General features: G+C 39.3%; 1 protein-coding gene and 1 long non-coding RNA gene across 3 annotated transcripts in view; one reads left to right on the top strand and one right to left on the bottom strand.

The window, feature by feature from the left end:
- The window catches only part of ANTXR2 (ANTXR cell adhesion molecule 2), a 123,574-nt gene that overhangs the window by 102,988 nt on the left and 1,967 nt on the right, over positions 1-18,619 (bottom strand). The window contains exons 3-7 of the mRNA XM_067297454.1: positions 16,113-16,184; positions 8,788-8,869; positions 7,592-7,699; positions 7,427-7,495; positions 6,466-6,546 (exon numbers count right to left, since the gene is read on the bottom strand). Of these exons, the coding sequence (XP_067153555.1) occupies positions 6,466-6,546; positions 7,427-7,495; positions 7,592-7,699; positions 8,788-8,869; positions 16,113-16,184 (412 nt within the window). The remainder of the gene's footprint in view (positions 1-6,465; positions 6,547-7,426; positions 7,496-7,591; positions 7,700-8,787; positions 8,870-16,112; positions 16,185-18,619) is intronic.
- LOC106484909 (uncharacterized) lies at positions 647-18,590 on the top strand. 2 transcript variants are annotated; one of them, XR_001292635.2, is made up of 4 exons: positions 647-2,195; positions 5,020-5,129; positions 16,922-17,035; positions 17,678-18,590. It is a non-coding gene; the product is annotated as an uncharacterized lncRNA (long non-coding RNA). The 2 variants fall into 2 exon arrangements; XR_001292634.2 differs by lacking the exon at positions 647-2,195 and having other exon boundaries at positions 2,832-5,129.

The following is an 18,619-nucleotide window of genomic DNA, read 5'->3' as shown; positions in this document are numbered from 1 at the left end:
TTGCATTTCTCCTTCCCCCACCTCCTTAAATGTTTAATAGTTTGCTTCCTGGATTCCCAGTACACAAACTGAGCATATTTTCTTCCTACAGGAAATGATCCAATTAAGTTGATGTGTAATTGATAATCAACTGTTTAAGCTGATTTTGCTCTTGAAAAATCTTAACAGCGTGCAGTCAGTTTACTGACCCTTCTCCCCTCATCTCCAGCTGAGGGATATCATTTAGGGGAGGGGGGAAAAAAAAGGGGGAGCAGTCTCAGTGTGCTCTAAGCAAGGTGGACCAGGGAGGAATTTCACATCTAGGGAGCTGAGTTGGCTCAGGGCAGAAGTATGAACTAATTCAAAATAATCTAGTACCTGCTTATTACTGGATAAACAAATTGCTTGCAACTTGACCAGTGAGGCATGCAGTTTAGACACAAGTGGCTCGGCACACATTAACAGTATTAACTCAGTTTAATAGTTACTGTGGATTCACCACAATGTCTGTCATTGGCACATTAAACCATTGCAGTTGTTAGCTTCCCACCCATGATATGAAGCCCACTGACCTGGCACGTTGCCTTACAGCAGGTGACAATGGGAGATGCGGATTGACTCTTAGAGCTTAATAACTCATGATCACCCCAGCCCAAAAGCCAGCTCAGATCATGGAAATCCTGCTGACAGCGTATGTAGTCCAGAAGGATTCAGAGACTGATGAAAAGAGGCTGGAGCACATTTTTGTAACTGAATACAGTGAATTTTACAAACCAAAAGGATGAAATTGTTCTTAACACTAAACAGGTCTTGATGATGCTCAGCATAACTGCTTACTGCTCATTAGACTTTGGTTCCTTTTTCCCCCTCTGCCAGAAAACTCACTATCCAACAGAAGTCACTTATCTCTCTGTGCCTCTGTATCCTTCCCCATCGTCTGTTGGCCTTGGCATATTAAACCATAAGGCATTTGGGAACAGGCCTGCTCCTTGCTGACAGTGACTAGTGCGGCATTCCAAGCTGCTGGTGTGCCAGTGCCACATACATTTTATAGAATTGTTCACTTTGGGCCCTACAGATTGGCTTTCATCAGTCTGTGTAACTTAATGGCAGGAATGTATTGTTACATGTGGAGTAATTGATACAGCAACCATGAGGCTGGGAGGAAGAAAAAAACTCTAGATATTCAATATCTAAACTCTGTTATTCAAGTGACTCTGAATTCTAGAGAGATTTTTACCAACCATTCTTTACGATCAGAGCAGACTTTGTCCTTATTAATAACAAATTTTACTGGGAAGAATTTTTATAATTAGGCAGTAAGATTTTTATAGCAGTACCTGCTTATGCTATTTCAGCAAAAGTCTGTCACTGTGTCTGTTATGAACCCAGTTTTTAAAGGGCCATGGGTGCATTATGCCTTTACTCAATTTTACCATTTGTAGGTATGACCATTTTATGGTCCTAAGTAATTCCACTTCAGCCTCGGAGTTGATGCCCTACAAACAGCAAGGTATCCTCTCCCTCAGGCTGCCCTTTAAACAAGAGGTGGATGCACAAGTAGATGCTGAGGAATTTATTTGTGTGGGGTAAGGTACTATGCAGCAGGTGGGGCTACTAATTTCAGTGAGGGCACCTCCACAGAAAACACTCTGTGTGACAAAAGAATTATTGATATTTGTATTATTCTGTCCTTCCAACAATCATTCCCTCTTGTCATCCTGGCCCCTTCTCCATCATAGTTAAACTGTTTGCTAACTTTCTCCCAGTTGTTGTTAATACCATTCCAGTCATGAGATCTGCAGAGCTGAACACAGTACTCAAGGTACAGCTGCAGGGGGGCTGTCTATAGACAGTTACTAACTTGTTCTACGGTGTCATAGCTCTCCATGAAAACACGGAAGTCAAAGATGTGTCTGTTATTTTAGTGTCAATCGTAACTATGAATTTGCAACTTTTTTTGACAAAGTTACAAATTCATGCTAAGGGTTAGGGGCTTTTATAGATGGACTTGGCCAACTTGGAGACAGTTTTGCTTCAAAAGTACAATTAAATTGTTCTAGGTGACGCAACTGCTGAGCTTATATGGCATGATAATCTTTTTTTCTATTTTTAAGGGTGGTTTTCCCACATAAAATGCCCCGTTTTAAACTGCGTACATGCAAAATGAACATGCAAAACCAGAGATTAAGATTTGTATTTCTAATTCCTCTCAGGTATGATTCATAAAATTTTGTAACGATATAAGGTAAAACGCTTCTAGATAGAACTTTTTTTTTTAACTAACTACTTCCTTTTAAGTTCTGCAAGTATCATGTTCCTGTAATCTTATCTAGTATTTTTTTTTGGGGGGGGGGGGTTGTAAGTACAAAATATATTTTAACTTCCTGTATTATGTGCTGCCAACTCACTTCAGTGTAAAAATGGGTTTAAGTCTACTTACAGCTTTCACATACTCTAATGGAGCTCACTTCAGTAACTTTATTAATGTAACTTTTAAAGGTACAAGCCTTGTCCAAATCTGCCCACAGAGACGACAAGGCAACTTTGACTCACAATTCAGTAGGACTTGGGTTTGCTTAAGTGAAAAGGGAAGCGGAGATCTTCTACTGTTTTTGCTTTTCAGAATGTGGCACACAAAAGCAATTTAGACTTGCTGATCTGTGCAAAATGCATGCACAGAAATATGCCACACAAGCAGGCAAAATATGAAAAAATTGCAGGAAAAATTGGAAATAAAAGGTTATACTGATTTACAGTTTGGAGTGTTATGGGAACACTAGTGAAACTTCAGCCTTATGAAAGAAACAGTCCCATGCAAATCAAACTGACCCCAAATATTCCTTTTTTTTTTTTTTCTTCCCGGTACCATTCAAATAGGGTAACAATCTTCTAAAGAGAGAATATGACAGCAGGTATAACATCCACCATTCAGTGCCATTCAGTTCACACTGCCATGGCTTGCTCGTGAGGCCAAACTCCATGTAATTATCAGCCAAACTAAATCAGTAAATCAGTAAACTGTTCCTGATAGCATAATATCTTGCCTTCAGCATTTTTATTGTAAGCTCTAGACTTTCTGCTTAGATTTATTTACTCTGACAATGCTGTTCAGTCACCACTTAGTGCAGTTAGATATGAGCAATGCCAGAAGAGCTGAAAACTTAGCAAAACAGTTCCCTGTTCAGAGGTCTGTGCACAGTTTTTTAACCATTAGTTGATATTATTCAAAAGAAACACAGTGTGTCATGGAGGTCAAGTCCTTACTAACTTGACTAGGATGTTTATCCAAAGTAAGAAGAAAGTCAAGACACAATACAAGCTTTCAAGATCTGACCTAGGTTTTCTCTGAATGATCATCTCCAGTTGTCTTGAGCATTAATTCATGGCCTTCACTAAACACGTTTTGTATATGTGGCTGAAGAATTTTAATAACTGTTTATAACTTGAACAACTGCAGATGCAGGTACCAACAGATTCTCTATGGTACAGCTTGTTGCTTTCTTCCATCAACAAAAGAAGATTAACTGCTCAATTCTCTTGAAATTCACTACAAGCGTAACAACATGACAGCCCAAAAATTTCACAGCTAGGAGCCCCATAGAGACAAATGCAGTAGAGGCTACAAGCAGCTCCTCCTATCATTCCTACTCAGCAGTTTTTCATTGTAGTTTTGCTTGAGTGTTTTAATTGCTGGGTCATTGCAGGTTTTGTAAACAGTATATTTTTAATAAAAAATGCTCAACAATGTCAATGGAGTGTTTCACAACTGCACCTTTGATACTGCACTTGGAGCAGTACTTCTGCATATGGGTGACATGGGTATTTTGTTTTCATCTATTTTGAAATTAGCTTTCCCTTGTGTGACACAGTGTCTCTTTAGGCCTGTATTCTCTAGCTAACTTGCAAACCAAAAAGGATTTATAATTGCAGATAAAAAGGAAAACTGTGACTATTTCACATTCGATTAGATCTTGCTTACCAACTTTATAATGCAATGAGAATGAATCGTCACAATCGGTCAGAAACCCTTCAATGAAAATTGAGTTGTTATAGCAGTGTGTCAACCAACCACATTAATCCAGCCATCGTATGTGCATTTAAAAAAAAATAAAATCTATCTATGGATACCTCAATCTATGCTCAGTGGTAAAACAAGGATTCTGGCAGTGTATCATTCCCCCACAGCTTCCAACAGATACAGTTAACATGTTTCTGCGGAAGAGAAAAGGAGGATTTCAAATGCCTTGACAGCTCAATGCTTTTCAGGAAGCTGGAAGCAGTGTTCAAACCTCTAAAAGCCCCAGGAGCTATCAAATCACTGGCTTTAATTGTTTTTGCTTGATTACTTATCCCAACAAAAGAAACTGATGCAAGTAACACTGAAGTCGGTTGATGCCTTTTCTATCAGAAAGGCTTTCTCATGCTCTTTTACTTATCAGTGAAAATACTTTGCACAGGCCTGAATAGTTGTAGCATATAGCCTTTTTACAGACAGAAATATAAAATAAGCAGAGTGTTGAAATACCTGTTCAAACTGCAGTCTGCTAAATAAAACCCTAAACAAATCAGTTCAGTCACAGTTTAAAGGAGCAGTCAATGTGTTAAACTCCAGAACAGTTCTCTTGAAGTTTGCTTTTTCTATACAGTCTCTGTCAGCAAAATAGTCATGTTTCTCCCTGCCAGAGCTAAACTTCTCTTTTAAAAACAAGGTTGTTGCCATTACGTGCATTTCTTCTTGCTCTACAGCCATGATACGCACAAATCTCAGATTTTAGTTGGATAGGGTTTTCACAAGCACCAAAACAACCTGGACTTGAGGCTTGTGCATACCCAATCTGCCAAATCTTATCAGGCAAGTTTCCCCCACTCTGTCCACAAAAAAGAGCAAAGGCGCTTGAAATCTCTTGGGAGGTGTAAAGGAGGCAGACTGGCATTTCTTGTAGCTGGAGCCCACCCAAAAATACCCTGGCCAAGAACGGGGGATAATGGAACAACTGACAGGATATTCTGCATACCTTCTGCATATTTTAATTACAGAAGCCTTAAGCTGAGGTCTTAGAGAACCTCAGGACATCCTATGCCTGCCGCTTCCTCAAGGAGCAAGAAGAGTGGAGAAATCTGATTGCCGGGAAGTGTCCAGTCTGCAGGTCAGTGGCCCTCAATGGAGGGGAAACTCCAAACGCAGTTGCTTTCTTCATTTATCAAATATTAGTTTGATATATACATTTTAAAATGCAGTACCCTTGGAAACTTAATGACCTAATCAATTGGGACCAAACATTCAACTGGTATAAATAAGACTACCTCTAATGGCTTCAATGTTGCGTCAGTTAGCACTACTAGAAAAACTGATTCTTAAGTCTTGAAAGTGGCACAGAATGAAATTAAAAAAGGAGTACCATAGGGGGTGTACTATCTTTCCAGGAAAATAAGTGTCAGTGCATGAAAAGGTTGGCTATATCTCTTCAGACTATGCAAGGAAGCTTCTGAAATTGCATTTATTCTGAGCAAAGAGAAGGAAAAAAAGTTGTTTCATTATGCCATTAACTTCCACCAAAAAAACACACTATTTAAGGGAAGTGATAAATTCATGGCTGCATAATATCCTGTATGTTAGTAGTATCCTTTATTAAAAAAAAAAAAGGGGGGGGGATAAGAAAAGAGAAATGAAGTATAATGAGCTCTCTCAGAAAAAGGATTTTCTTTTTGCTTTTGACTTCACCTTTGACAATAAGCTTGTAAGATTTTTCCCTTGTGCTGTTTAAAGCAGCTTTTACACATATAGAGTTGATATGATGAACTACATGCAGCAGCAGCACTCATACCCTTTTGTAAAGCATGCAGCCTTTAGCTGGAGATGAGGCAAATAAATTAGGTCCTCACAAAAGTGTCTTCCTGACTCACAGCTAAAATACTGTCCAGCAACTGATCACAACCAAAAGTTCCTCTTGCTTTGATCCTTTTGAGCAAATCACAGTAATCAGGTAAACCAGCCCATCTCACTGATGGGACTTTTTCATGAAATGTTCAAAAAAAGGAAATGAAAGCCTGACTACTTACTGGAAAAACAAGTGGTTAAAGCCAAGGCTAAAGTTGGCGTTTAGAATACTTCCCTGTTTACAAAGATTTGTGAAACATACACATTTCGCACATTCCTAATGCTTTTAACTAGTTGTTCTCAACTCTCCTGGAGTAACAGTCTCATTTTCTTCAGACTAGGCCTGTAGTAGCCATTCCTCAGCACATCGCCCTCAAACTCAGTGCACTTAATTGAGCTTGGACTTATCAAACTCCAAACAGTCTGAGCGTGAATAACTGCAGGAGTGGCAGGCAATGTTAATTTATGGAATGTCATCTCTAAGATAAGGAGAGAACATAATATATTGGAATCATTGATTTAGGAACCAATTCTGCCTGGAAAAGTGGGAGCAAAGGGTATGCTATAACCTTGAGGAAGTGTTCAGCTTATTGCCTGATACTCACAGAATTAATTATTCCTTTAAGCGCTTGGAATCCTCCAGTGACAGGGAAGACTTGTTCTTTTGTATCAGCAATTTTTTCAAGCTTTGGAGAGAAAACACATGCACGCATATGAATCGTTTGGCAAATTAAACTTGGTACACTGTTTTTCAGCCTTAAAATGTAAAAGGATGTCTAAAAATAACAACTTCCATCAACTTGGCAAGAGAAGGAAAATTTTGAGTCCCCCAACTCACAGCTGAAGAGGCTATGATTTTTTTCTAAATGATTTTTCTGAAGTAGACTTACTACAGTCTACTGCCGCTAACAAAATGTTTCAGTGGCTATCCACCATGCCAAACACAACTACACTAAGGAAGCCTTTTAGGGTCTGTATCTCAGCAGTAATTTTGCATCTCTTTCTGATGTTATCTTCCCTGTTTGCTCTGCATTCGGTTAAAAAGCCTTTCTGTGTGTCTTTTATACTAACACATCTTTTATATACTTTTCCATTTAAGGCACGTTCATGGTACAAGAGTAACTATATTGGTGATTAAAACACAGCTTTGCCAGAGCACAGGAACTCCCGAAGAGCTTTGAGTTGATTAATGGCATTGATCCTTCTTTCTTTTTCCTGTCCCAAGTCTGTTATCCATTCTGCTTGAAGCTTGTCTATAGCTACTCTGTTAGTGCAGCCTGTAGTCTAATCTGGTCACCATCTGAGTAGAAAGGTTTATTCCTACACCTTTTTCTGCAGGCAGCTACAAGTTAGCAAGGCTATTTCTGACAGGTCTTTCCTGCAATAAAAGTGACACCCACACATTCTATTTATGTCTATGCACATATCTGAGTTTCTGCTTCCTGAGCCAGAGAAGACATTACACTGCCTAAGGCAACCCAAATTAATTCCTCTATATTTAATAAAACCCTTATAAAACCCTGAAACAAGATATTGACTAGTAATTCAAAATAGTAGTGTTCTTACCTGTTCTTGTACAAAATCAAGGACGCCAACACAGTAAACTCGAGCCCCCAACTCTCTGGATTTCTTGGCCTGCCCCAGAATAGAAAAGAGGAATAAACATTTTTTTTGTTCCACAGGCAACACACACTCTTCAGAATATAACATGCATTTTCAACTAGTGCTCACCTCTTTCTCTGCATATAAGGGAATCTGACCATCAAGTTTGCCATCTGTCAATGCAATGATGATACTAGAAAACCTTGAGGCTCCTTGCTTTGCAATTTGCTCGTTAGCCTGAAAATGAAAAATATTTATCCAGCTTAAATGTATATCTGAACTTGTAACCAAGACACATCTCCTAAGTTAACGTAGTGTTTGAAACAACATGCTACCTCATATTGAAACCCATCTCTTTAGACAATCCTTTGCTTCTTCTTTACTAATTACTAAACAAGGAAACCATTCATCAGTGGTAGCAAGAGTTCAGGCAAGGCTGTAGGCAGTAATCTGGATTGGACAAGGACTGTGACTAATATTTTGAAGTCTGTAGTGAGCCCACCTCCAAAGTGCTGGGGTCACTAACGGAGGAACCTTTGGAAAAGCTTCATTCTTTCAGGATGGATACTCTGTGGGCTTTGAAGCTCACATCTCTTTAAATGCACCATAACATTTCCTCTGGTAACCCCAGATTTTTCAGTGCTAGTCAGATGGTTCCAAAGTGTAAGAAGAATGGCTTAAAATTATCATTTTTTAAACAGCAACAAACTTCTGTTTGCCTTTTCAGTGCACAGACCGCAATTACAAACTTGCCTCTACAGCCATAAAGGAAGAAAATCGGTTTCTATCCATAACAGTGAAAGCTTAGATGCTCATCTCATCCCTCGCCTTCAGGGCCTAAACTTTTAGCAAAATGACAAAGTATAATTTTATTGTACACCTCAAGAAAATATAAGCAATTGGGAACTCCATAATGAAGACATCCCAAAGTTAAGGCCAGTTATTCTGAAAATGCTGGTCTGCGCAGTTAATTGTCTACAAGCACATCCCCTAGCAGGCACAGTTATACTCGCAGCCCTACAAAGCTACGTGTGACTATTTACCATGTAAGTGGTATGCTGTATCAGCTGTTTGATCTATGACCAAGAACCACTCTCTGCTGCAAAGGATCAAACCAAAGAAATTCCGTGTGTCGAGTTTTGATGATGGCTAATCTCCTGCATGGGATTTGCTGAATAGCTGGACAGTCTTGGGACCGCATAAAAAAATGAACAGATTTGAGTGTAGCAGACTGAAACATGCAATCCATTTACATTACAGGCTGTTGTTATCTAAAGGGTCAGAAGAGAGGATGTTTTAAATGCAATGAGATGGGTAAAACCTACCTGTTTTAACCCTTCATGTATGTATGTGTCACCTGCTGGTTTTACCTCCTCTAAATCCTTAAGACCTTTCTTGATTTTCTCTCTGAAAGCAATAAGATAAAAGATTTAGAATGACTGGGGGGAAGTGGCTAGTTTATTGATGGAGAAATTTGTATTTGTCATAAATGAGGCCTGAAATTAGAACCTGTAAAATAACGCATTTAGCTGAGATACCATGTGGAGGCAGATTTTACATTCACAATGGAAGTGACACTGTGGGTAACAGATATTTTAGACCTAACTAACATAATATCCTTCAGATGGAGTGTATATTGCAAAGATATGGCCAAACCCCAGAATTAAAACAGCCCAATGGAAATTCTGTTGAGCTATTTTAAATTTACTATGCTTGCTTAAGCCGACGTCACTTCCAACCAAACTGGAATTAAAAAAGAAATCCCCTAAAGCAGCAGTTTTATAATCTATATCAACATATACAGTATATATAATTATTATCCATGTCAACATGCAGGTATATAAAGGGGGGTAGTACAGAATTGAAGTAACAACTGATATCTTCTTTCTTAAAAAGCAAGTATCATTAGGCAAATGCAGCATTTGCAAGACTCTTCTTACACCTGAGGCAATGGACTAGAAATCAGGATAGGGTTTTAAATTTTTTGGCTCTGTTGCTGTCTTTCTATGTGACCTTTGACAAGACATTATATCTATATAGGATGCAGTTCACTTATTTTAACAGGAGAATAAGGTTGTGCTGTTATTTCTCATGGGCCTTAAAATAAATCCTTTGTTGACTGTGAGATGCTCAGTTAACTACGGTGGTAAGACTGGAGACACTGGTAGGTATTACAAAGGGATCTACTTTCAGCATAGTCAGTACGTGCAAAAAAATGGGGGAGAGATTATATTGAAAGAATCAAATCTAGAAGCTCTTAATTTTTATGCAGGTAAACTTCCAGTGAAGCCCATGGCAAGTTGCTCTAGGAAAGGACAAGTGAAATCTAAGTAGAGACACAACATTTGGGCCAGAATACACAGAGCACTGTAATAAATGTAGGTGACAATGAGCAAACAAGCAGGGGTGAGGAGATGGATGGAAAATACATTCCAGGATACGTGAAAGCTTTCCTTAGGGCAAACAAAATGAGAAAGAATGCATATGCCACTCTGCCTGAATGCCACCCACAAGTCATTTGTTCCACTGTTGGGGTTCCTCTATGTTTAGAAGCTGTGTTCCAAAAGTACAATCCATAGTCGTAATGTTCAATTTGTAATAATCTCCCAAACAGAAGATAATCGATACAATTGCAAAAAAAGAGAAATGCTGCATTAAACAGATGAAAGAGAACAAGTTATGTAAGATAATACAATCTGTTTGATCCAAATATTTTACATTCAGCATCTATAGAAACAACTTGAAAGTGATTATGTATGAACGCAGATTATAAACCACATACTTAGTGCTTGCCAGAAATGAGTGGCAGCACATCACAGGCGTTAGTGTTCTGCTGCCAAGAAGCAAACAGCAACTGAAGTCCCAGTTTTCTGAAACAGATTTCATTTTGCAAAAATAGCTTTTGTACAATCAGTTCAGTTTTATTTATCGAGAATGTCTTGTGACCCGGCCACACAGAAATCTCTGGTGTTTCCAGGCCTCTGCCTACAAGGGATTCCAGGAAAATCTTTGGCAGCAAGAGCTTCTTTAGCTGCATTTAATCGGTCACTATCTCTCTCAGGGCATAGCTGTACCAGATAGGTGTGGACAGATGTGAGCAAGCTCTACCCATGCTCTGAGTTGGCCGGATAGAAGTGAGTTCTGGCCCAGAAGTCACAAAGCCACATTAGTGCAGGACAGGGGCCCAAGCAAATGAGCCCCAATAGACAGCCAGAAAGGGTAGTTCTGCCACGCTAACAAGGGTATGCAGTCAGTGGCTTACACCAGCAGGTCTGGAGGGTGGCACGCGCCTGTCTGAATCCTTTTGATAACAGGATGCTCTTTAGTCAACCAGCTGTTGTAGCTTGCTTCCTGGTAGCACTCTGAAGCCCTCTTTCCTACTCTCCAGTCCTCTAACACAAAACTCTCCTCTCTCTAGTTCTGTAATAATTTTTTGCAGCCACAAACTCTGCAGGAAAGGTCTGGTTTTATGTAAAACTCATCTGTACTGAAATAACAGAACCATGACCTCAGTCTGGGTGCCTGGACAATACTGTAGTACAATTCAATAACAGTAATAAAGGCTGGAGTGCCACTGGCTTCATGGTTTAAGTCAAACAAGTGAAGGAGGAAGAAGAAAGAAAACAAAATTCAGCAACTTGCAGCCTGTCTGTGTTTGGCTTGAATGATTACAAATATAATATCTCTTCCCAATTCAGCATATGTGCTGCATCACACCTCTGTCTTTTAGAAAAGGCACATTTAATTTGTAATAGCTATGTCTTTTAGAAAACGCATGTTTAATTTGTAATAGCTATCCTGTCTGATTTCTCTTTTAAGCTTTGTAACTAGTTCAGATAATTCTTCCAACAGCAGCCAGGCAAATACAACCATGGCTACAAGCTCTGCATCATGTTGTTCTGGGAATCGCTTTTTAGCTAGTTCATGAACTCCTGCAAACAGGGGCGACACGTGAAATCCTAGCCAGGCTGAAGTCAGGAGAGGTGCTGATGGTAGCTTCAGCAGCACCCACAGCTTTGTTCTCTTTGGGCCGACTCTGCTGCGCTCCATCTCAGAAAGCAGGACCTTGCGCCAGCATTACACACTTCAGCTGGAAAGGGCATGGTTATTGTAGAGAGAGTTGAGCCTAATTTTTGGTGAGGCATACAGACCTATCTACAAACACTGCTCCCTACACAGGCTAAAGTCTACAATGATTTTATCTTGTGCCGTCAGTGCCCCCCCCCCCCCCCCAGGGCAGGGCACTGCAGAACTAAATTCAGGCTTTAGAACACACCATTTAATGAAGAGAGATTACAAAGCAGCCCAGCTTTACAAACAACTAATGAAATCAGTTTCACATAAGCTACAATGTAGGTACACCTCTCCTTAACTGAGCATGCTCCAACATTCAGATTTTACTTTCTGGTCCAAATGCAGCTATTGGCCTTCCCAAACACAATTTGTGACAAAGCAGTTAGCACCAGATGTTTACTGGAGAGGGGTCTCTGCACAAGCTCTGTTGGAGCAAGCTGGAAGATCTTACTGAGGCAATTCAACAGGTACAAAAACTGTTTTCAGCACTGTTTCATATTATCTTGCTTTAAGAAAATTTAATCAATACAATGCTAAAAACAGTGTCATCAGCAGCCAGGTGGTCTGACTACTAATGCTGTTAACGTGCTGCGTTTTTTCCTGGTATAGACAGGGCCACAGTCAGCAATCACTGACAGTGGAAGACAGAGGTAAGATTTCCTTAAACTGCAAAGGATGTAGATCACACCCCTGTTTTAGAAGAGCAAAAATAATGCTACAGACCTGTGATGAACTGCAGGCCATCTTAACGTCTCAGAGAGACAATACTGTTTTTGAGAGTAAGCACACTTAACAGAGACAGGACAATCATTTGCCTTAAAGGAAATAAATGTATCTCCAACATGTACAAAGGGATAGGATTATACTTGATAGAAAGCAAAGCATGCTTGAAGACTGAAACTTAAAAACTATTCAAACCCCTGCTTTTTCTAGAGAGACAATTTTGCACTTGTACATTAATGCTGCAGAGGAAAGAACCAGCTGAAATTACATCAGGTCATGCTGAGGCATGGGGTTAGCGTCCTGCAAAACACTGGGTTTCCATTGGTGTCTATGCAGTTTTAAGTAGTGGTGCCCTTAGCTCTTCTGGACAGAGGACAGTATCTTTTATTTCTTTTCCATGTTCCATTCTACCTATTGAAATGCTGGAATCTTGAGTCATTTTTCAGTTTATTCAGAGCAGAGCATTGCTGACAATGGATAAAGCAGGGTAAATTCTGATCCCTGATGAGCATATACTTATCATCAGAAATGAGGCCATCTGCCTGAGAGGTTATGTACGCGATCTCTAACAAATTAAGGCAAACAAAAACTGTACCTCAGTATTGCTGTCAAGCAAGAAGTATAATAAGTAGAAAACATGTATACTTGTTTGGGAAACAAAGAAAAAAAGGCGTTCTTTATCAAAAAGAGGGGTGGGTGGTCCTACATCCCTACCAAATGCAGCTGACACACTACTGAAAGTAAACCCTACACATCGGCCTCCTCAGATGTGTAATCTGGAGGAGGTTCTGCCTTTCTGTACCTCTGAAATACTACAGAGGGCGAGTGCCATAATAATAATTACTGTTTCAAACTTTAGGCCTCCTGCATGAGCGCAGTCTGGAAAAAACTAAGTGGCTGATTTTCCTGTACATTATACACATGGCAGACCACAATCTCTGCAGATGGCTCTATTTTGGCAAGCTTCCTGCATTAAAGTGCAGGGTTTGCTCACAGGACTAAGGCTGAACATGCATAAATGCCCTGCTAGATTACAGGATGTGCATATTTCATCGTGTCTCTGTGCAATAAAGGAATAGCCAGTGAAGTCCACCAGACTGGACAACTGCAGCAAGGTTCAGCTGGTAATGCAGTAGAAATACAAAGGTCTCTGATCTTGTCACCCTCATTAATAAAATCTTTCATGAGCTCCAACAGGAGCTTTCCCTGAGAAGAATCAGCAGATTTAGTCCTGGCCAAGGATGTTGGTCAAGTGTCGTAGAACCAAGTTTATGAAATCTGCAATTGTGCCAGCCAGCATATAGCTTGCAAAAAGAAAACGCAGACGACACTGTACCATCTATATGACATTCATAAATGCACCTGCTTTTGCAAGCAACTCACTTTTAAAAAATAGTAGCATAATTGAGCCCCAAATGCAGAAATCTTTGTTTACTGCTTTGCATACAATTTCCAGTTAAATTCCACAAGGGAAATGTGTATCTCTAAAATGAGATATAACCACTGTGAGATGTCTTCTCCATGTCAATGTTATTTTTATTTTATATATTTATTGTAGCACTGTGTGTACTGTGGTTATCAATGACTTCTGTTTCCAGAGTTACTCACATAACATTTCTCACAGTCAGCAAATCTTTGGTAATCTGGGGGCTTTAGCTCCATGGTGTGTGGGTTTCTTTATATCCACAGCTTTAGTTTGCAGTGAAAAACAGCAAGAACTTTGGGTGAATAACTAGAATCCTAAGCCTTTTAAAAATAACAAAACCTCACCACTTTGAACTAACTGCTGGAAATGAATTGTGGTTTCCTGACATTTGTGAATTAGCAAATAAATGGGTGGGGGGTAGGGAGAAGAGGAAATCCCTGGAGGTCCAAAATGCACGTAACCAAATCAAGGCTGCAGCATCCCAAAAACCGCTTCCCCCCTCAATACTGCAGTGTACTTAGCATCATCATCTTCTGTTTGGAACAATGGGAGTAACAAATACTAAATCAGTTTCCACTGTTGACTCCTTTAATATTTAAAATGACAGCTGTTCCATGTGGATCTAGCCATTCTTACTCATGTACATATGGTCACAGTTACTACTGTCCACTTCCTCATTCTCCATATAATTCCTCCTAAATAACAAGGGTAATTTCCTCTCCACGACCACATTTACAAAAGCATCAGCACATGTTGGATTAAAGTCCTGAAGAGGAACTCCCTAGAAGTGAAATGGGTTCTTCCTATTTTTAAACTAGTTTTCCCAGAAAAGAACATGGTTCTTCCTATGACTTAAAGTGTGCCACAGACATGCAATGAAAAAGGCACTTGTGTTTCCATGGCTGGATTCCAGAGTTCTGCCCAAACATTCGAAATGGTCTGAATGCTATTTGTGCTGACTGTCAGTGTCTGATAAGGAATAGGCCACTGACAGGGATTAAGAGCCTACTGAAATTAAAAAAAAAAAAGAAAGGAGCTCATTGACTTTAGCAGTCCTTGGAACAAGCTTAAGTGTCCTCTCCTGACCTCCTTCAAGCCATCTGGAAAAATGGCTTATAACCTTGTCTCTTTCTGCAACTCTGCAGACAACAGATCTGATATCCAAGTCAGGGTGGGGGGAGGTGAAAAGTTAGCAGTTCTAAAGTCAGACCACTTTTTTACATGCTAAAACAGGAGGGGCTTAGAATTATGACCTTAGACATTCTATTTCTAGAGTGTCAGCATACATCTCTATAGTGCAATACACTTGTCTGTTCCCAATGACAGTTCTCTTTAGCAAGTTCTTGTACTTGCTATTATGTATTATTAAAAAAACAGTAAACTAACTGAATATGACAGACTGTGCTTTGTATCTATTAAAGGAAGCAGAAAGGAAAGACTACCTCACTTCCACCCTGCCACAGTTTGTTAATAAGATTCCTAAAAGGTTTATCTAAACATTCAAAAACCGAGAAGTAGTTCGGTCCAGTCAGCTTCCAGACCAAAGAGAGACAGAGAGGAGGTCATGTTTCGACAGGGCTGAGAGCATATTTTATTCGAGAAAAAAATGGATGGGAAACATCTTGGTGTTAGAGCATGGGAACAAACAGAGCTCAGACCACCAAGGACAGTGCAATTGTCCTCTGCCAAAATCAGTGATTCCACAATATGGATTTCAAGTTCCTCTGATTTTTTTTTTTAGTAATTTTGCAGCAATCTCTTTTCTACCTAATTTTCTCCTCCTGTTTTCCCCACCTATCCCTGACCTATCCTAGCTGCTGATCATTATTTCCTTTAGCAATCAGAACAAACAGCCTTGAACATATCAACTGAAAGGCAGAAGTCAGGCACATCAAATGCACCCATTGTACCAGAAAGATCTCACACATTTCAACTGGTACAAACTCATTGTCTAAAACTTGTTTTAAAGTCATGATTTGAAAATATAAAGTGAAATACCTATCTTATTTGAGATTATGGGAAATGTTAATTTACCATTGTAGGCTTTACCTATATATTAACAAATTCAGAGGACTTTTATCTACAGACCTTGCTTTATAAAAGTAGGAGCAAGAACTATTTCTCCTATTGTGCCAAGGAAGATGCAGAGTTATGCAGAAATGAAAAAATTACCTTTAGCTGTTCTGCAAAGCAGTGGCAGAGTTCACATCAAGAATTTCAGTCTCATTCTTCTTCTCCTTCCTTTTTATTAGGCTGTCTACTGAGATGTTCACAAAACTAAATGCAGCTCTACACAGAGGCCACCACTTAAAGGTGTCAGTTATTGTTCAGTGTCTGTTACTGTTCCTCTGATTTAATAAGAGACCTTTAGCGGGGGGGGGGGGGGGGGGGCGCATAGGAGTAGGAATAAAAAAGCTGTACACTAACCTGTCTCCAGTTAATGGCATAATGATGTGTGCCTGGGAGGAAAACACGATGAATGATAATCTCATCTTGGGGCTTTTAAAAAAGGGAAAGAGAAAAAAGACAACATATATTTTAGACAAATGAAGAGAAATGTACAGATGCTCACCATTTCTTTCACGTATTCATGCTTTACTACTGTCTTCATCCTCTAAATTCCAAACAACATGCTTTTGAACTACAAATCAAGACTGAGAAAGGAGTTAAAGGGTTTCTGCCCATCCACGCCTTGCCCAGATACTCTGAGAGTGAAGTAGCAGAATTATTATTCTTTCTTGCTTGACTAGAATCCAAATTAACACATGTTAAACTTAGAGTTAAGAGCTCAAGCAATACAACTGAAAGTGAACTTTGTAGTTCATGATATACTAAAGTACAAAATGTGACACGTCCTTTTATACTTTCAGTCACTGATGTAAAAATAGTCCAGGAACATACACTCAGGGTACACTCGTAGTCTGGGGCATGAAACATGAACACATTCAAGAGTGAGTTTCCCCCTTGTAAAGTTTGATCTTGACACAATGTAAATTTTGAACTGCACTTTTTGGTCATAAAATCATCAAAATGAAAGAAATGGTACTCTCTGACAGATTTTCTTTTAAGATAAAAGTACCATAAAAAACGCTTTCAGAATAAGTATGTTTCCCTCTCAGTAACACATAATTGCGACAGCTAAAATCAACTTCTTTAAAAGTAACTAGGGAAACACGCATCATAAGAAACAGTACTGCATGAAATGAATTTATTAAGGAATTAGTCTTTTTTGGTAGAAGCCCGTCTGTCTCTTCCAACAAGATTAAGAGGAATTACATCGAACTATCAATGGAGAAATGCGTCTCTTAAGAACTGATGCTCTGGAAGCCCAACTCAGTTACCTTCCTAAGGTAAATTCTAATAACATCTCTCTTACCTTCCTTTAATTTATACTCATGACAATTTCAATATATTGGCTAATTTTATAATTCACACTATTTGTGTATCAACATTAATTTATTGGGTTAGCGTTACTAAAGACATAACACTTGTAAAGATGAATGACCATAATTTTTCAGTTCATTTGCATTAATGATACTACTTAAAAAATAGGCATCATTGTATATATAAGTACTCGGCAAATCTTTGGCTGCACAGAACTTGGATTTAAGATCTGGTCTTGCAGTTTCTCCATAAAGGTTCTGACTACAAAAAAACCCACAGAATTAGTTCCTGACAATCTTGTTCCAACTACCTAAATCCCATCTAAGTTCCTGCTCATAATATTTTCTGCTTGTCAGCTCCATATTTTCTGAGATGCTCCAAATGAAATTGAGCAATGTCAATATAATCTAGGTCATGGGCTTATTAATCTTTTTAGTTCCTGCAGACAGTTGCAAAAAAAACAAGCAAGTACCTGCAATCCCAGTCTCTGTGGATTATGTCACTAACTAGCCCAAGTAACTAGCCCAAGTAACTTCCCTATTTGAGATATAACTCTCTTGTATATAGTAACCTCAAAGCTATGATCTAACTCATTGATTTGTCTTTAGGAAAACCATGAAACTGCTCTCTTCACAAGGCATCCTGTTTCTGTGCCACTGTTCCAGCGCTCAGACACTATGATGACGGAAGAGGATCATACAAACACAGCAGTTAGATCAGGCAGGCCTTTCAGAACCAGGATAATCCATACACAGTGCTATTACTGCAAACCTGCACATTACAGACAAGCCAAACTGAAGAGTAGATGCACAGGTCACACTGCTGGGAATTAAATCCTCAGGTGAAAATTTTCACTGTGGACTGAAGCAAACAGCTACCATATGGTTCTTTGCTGTTCTTCCCACAACTACTCTTTCCAATTTAAGAAATGGTAAGGTTGAATGACTCCATGCCCTATTCTGAAAGTGTATTGAGGCCTGAAAGTAGGATAAAGGCCTTACCAACCTTCAGAGGCACTCCAACCCCATGAGGGAAACACATGGCGAGATGTACTGTTAAGGCTCTCACAAGAGCCAAACAACTGTCACGCTGTGAAGGGTTTGTGCCGCCTAAGGTTGAATGCTCAGAACCCAGACACCAAGTGAGATACTCTTAGGTTGGACTGGCTGGCTCTGTACCATTATTAATCATCCTTTGCTCTGAAAGGTCAGTAGAGTAAATACAACTAAACGGTTTTATTTCAGATAATACAGCCAGACCACTACACAACCCAACTGTTGCAAAAGGGAGTGTCATTTGGCTGCACAAGATGATGAACTGAAGAATTTACACTGGACAAGCACCACCATTTCAGTGGGGATAAATGTATTTTTCACTGCTCGCTGAAAAGAGGAAGTGCTTTGCTCTCAGGCTCTTGTTTTTCTTCTAAAGCTTACAAGATAACTTTCAAAAGATTTTGTCACTCACTTGTTTTACATAAGATTTGTCTTTTACAAAATGAATGTAAGCAGTATTTAATTATGCAAGCCTTATAATTGCTCACTGCGTTT

The sequence above is a fragment of the Apteryx mantelli genome, chromosome 5 (assembly GCF_036417845.1).
Source record: "Apteryx mantelli isolate bAptMan1 chromosome 5, bAptMan1.hap1, whole genome shotgun sequence".
NCBI classification, from domain to species: domain Eukaryota; kingdom Metazoa; phylum Chordata; class Aves; order Apterygiformes; family Apterygidae; genus Apteryx; species Apteryx mantelli.
The sequence above is the reverse complement of the archived record's forward strand: the minus strand, read 5'-3'. Positions and strand labels throughout refer to the sequence as shown.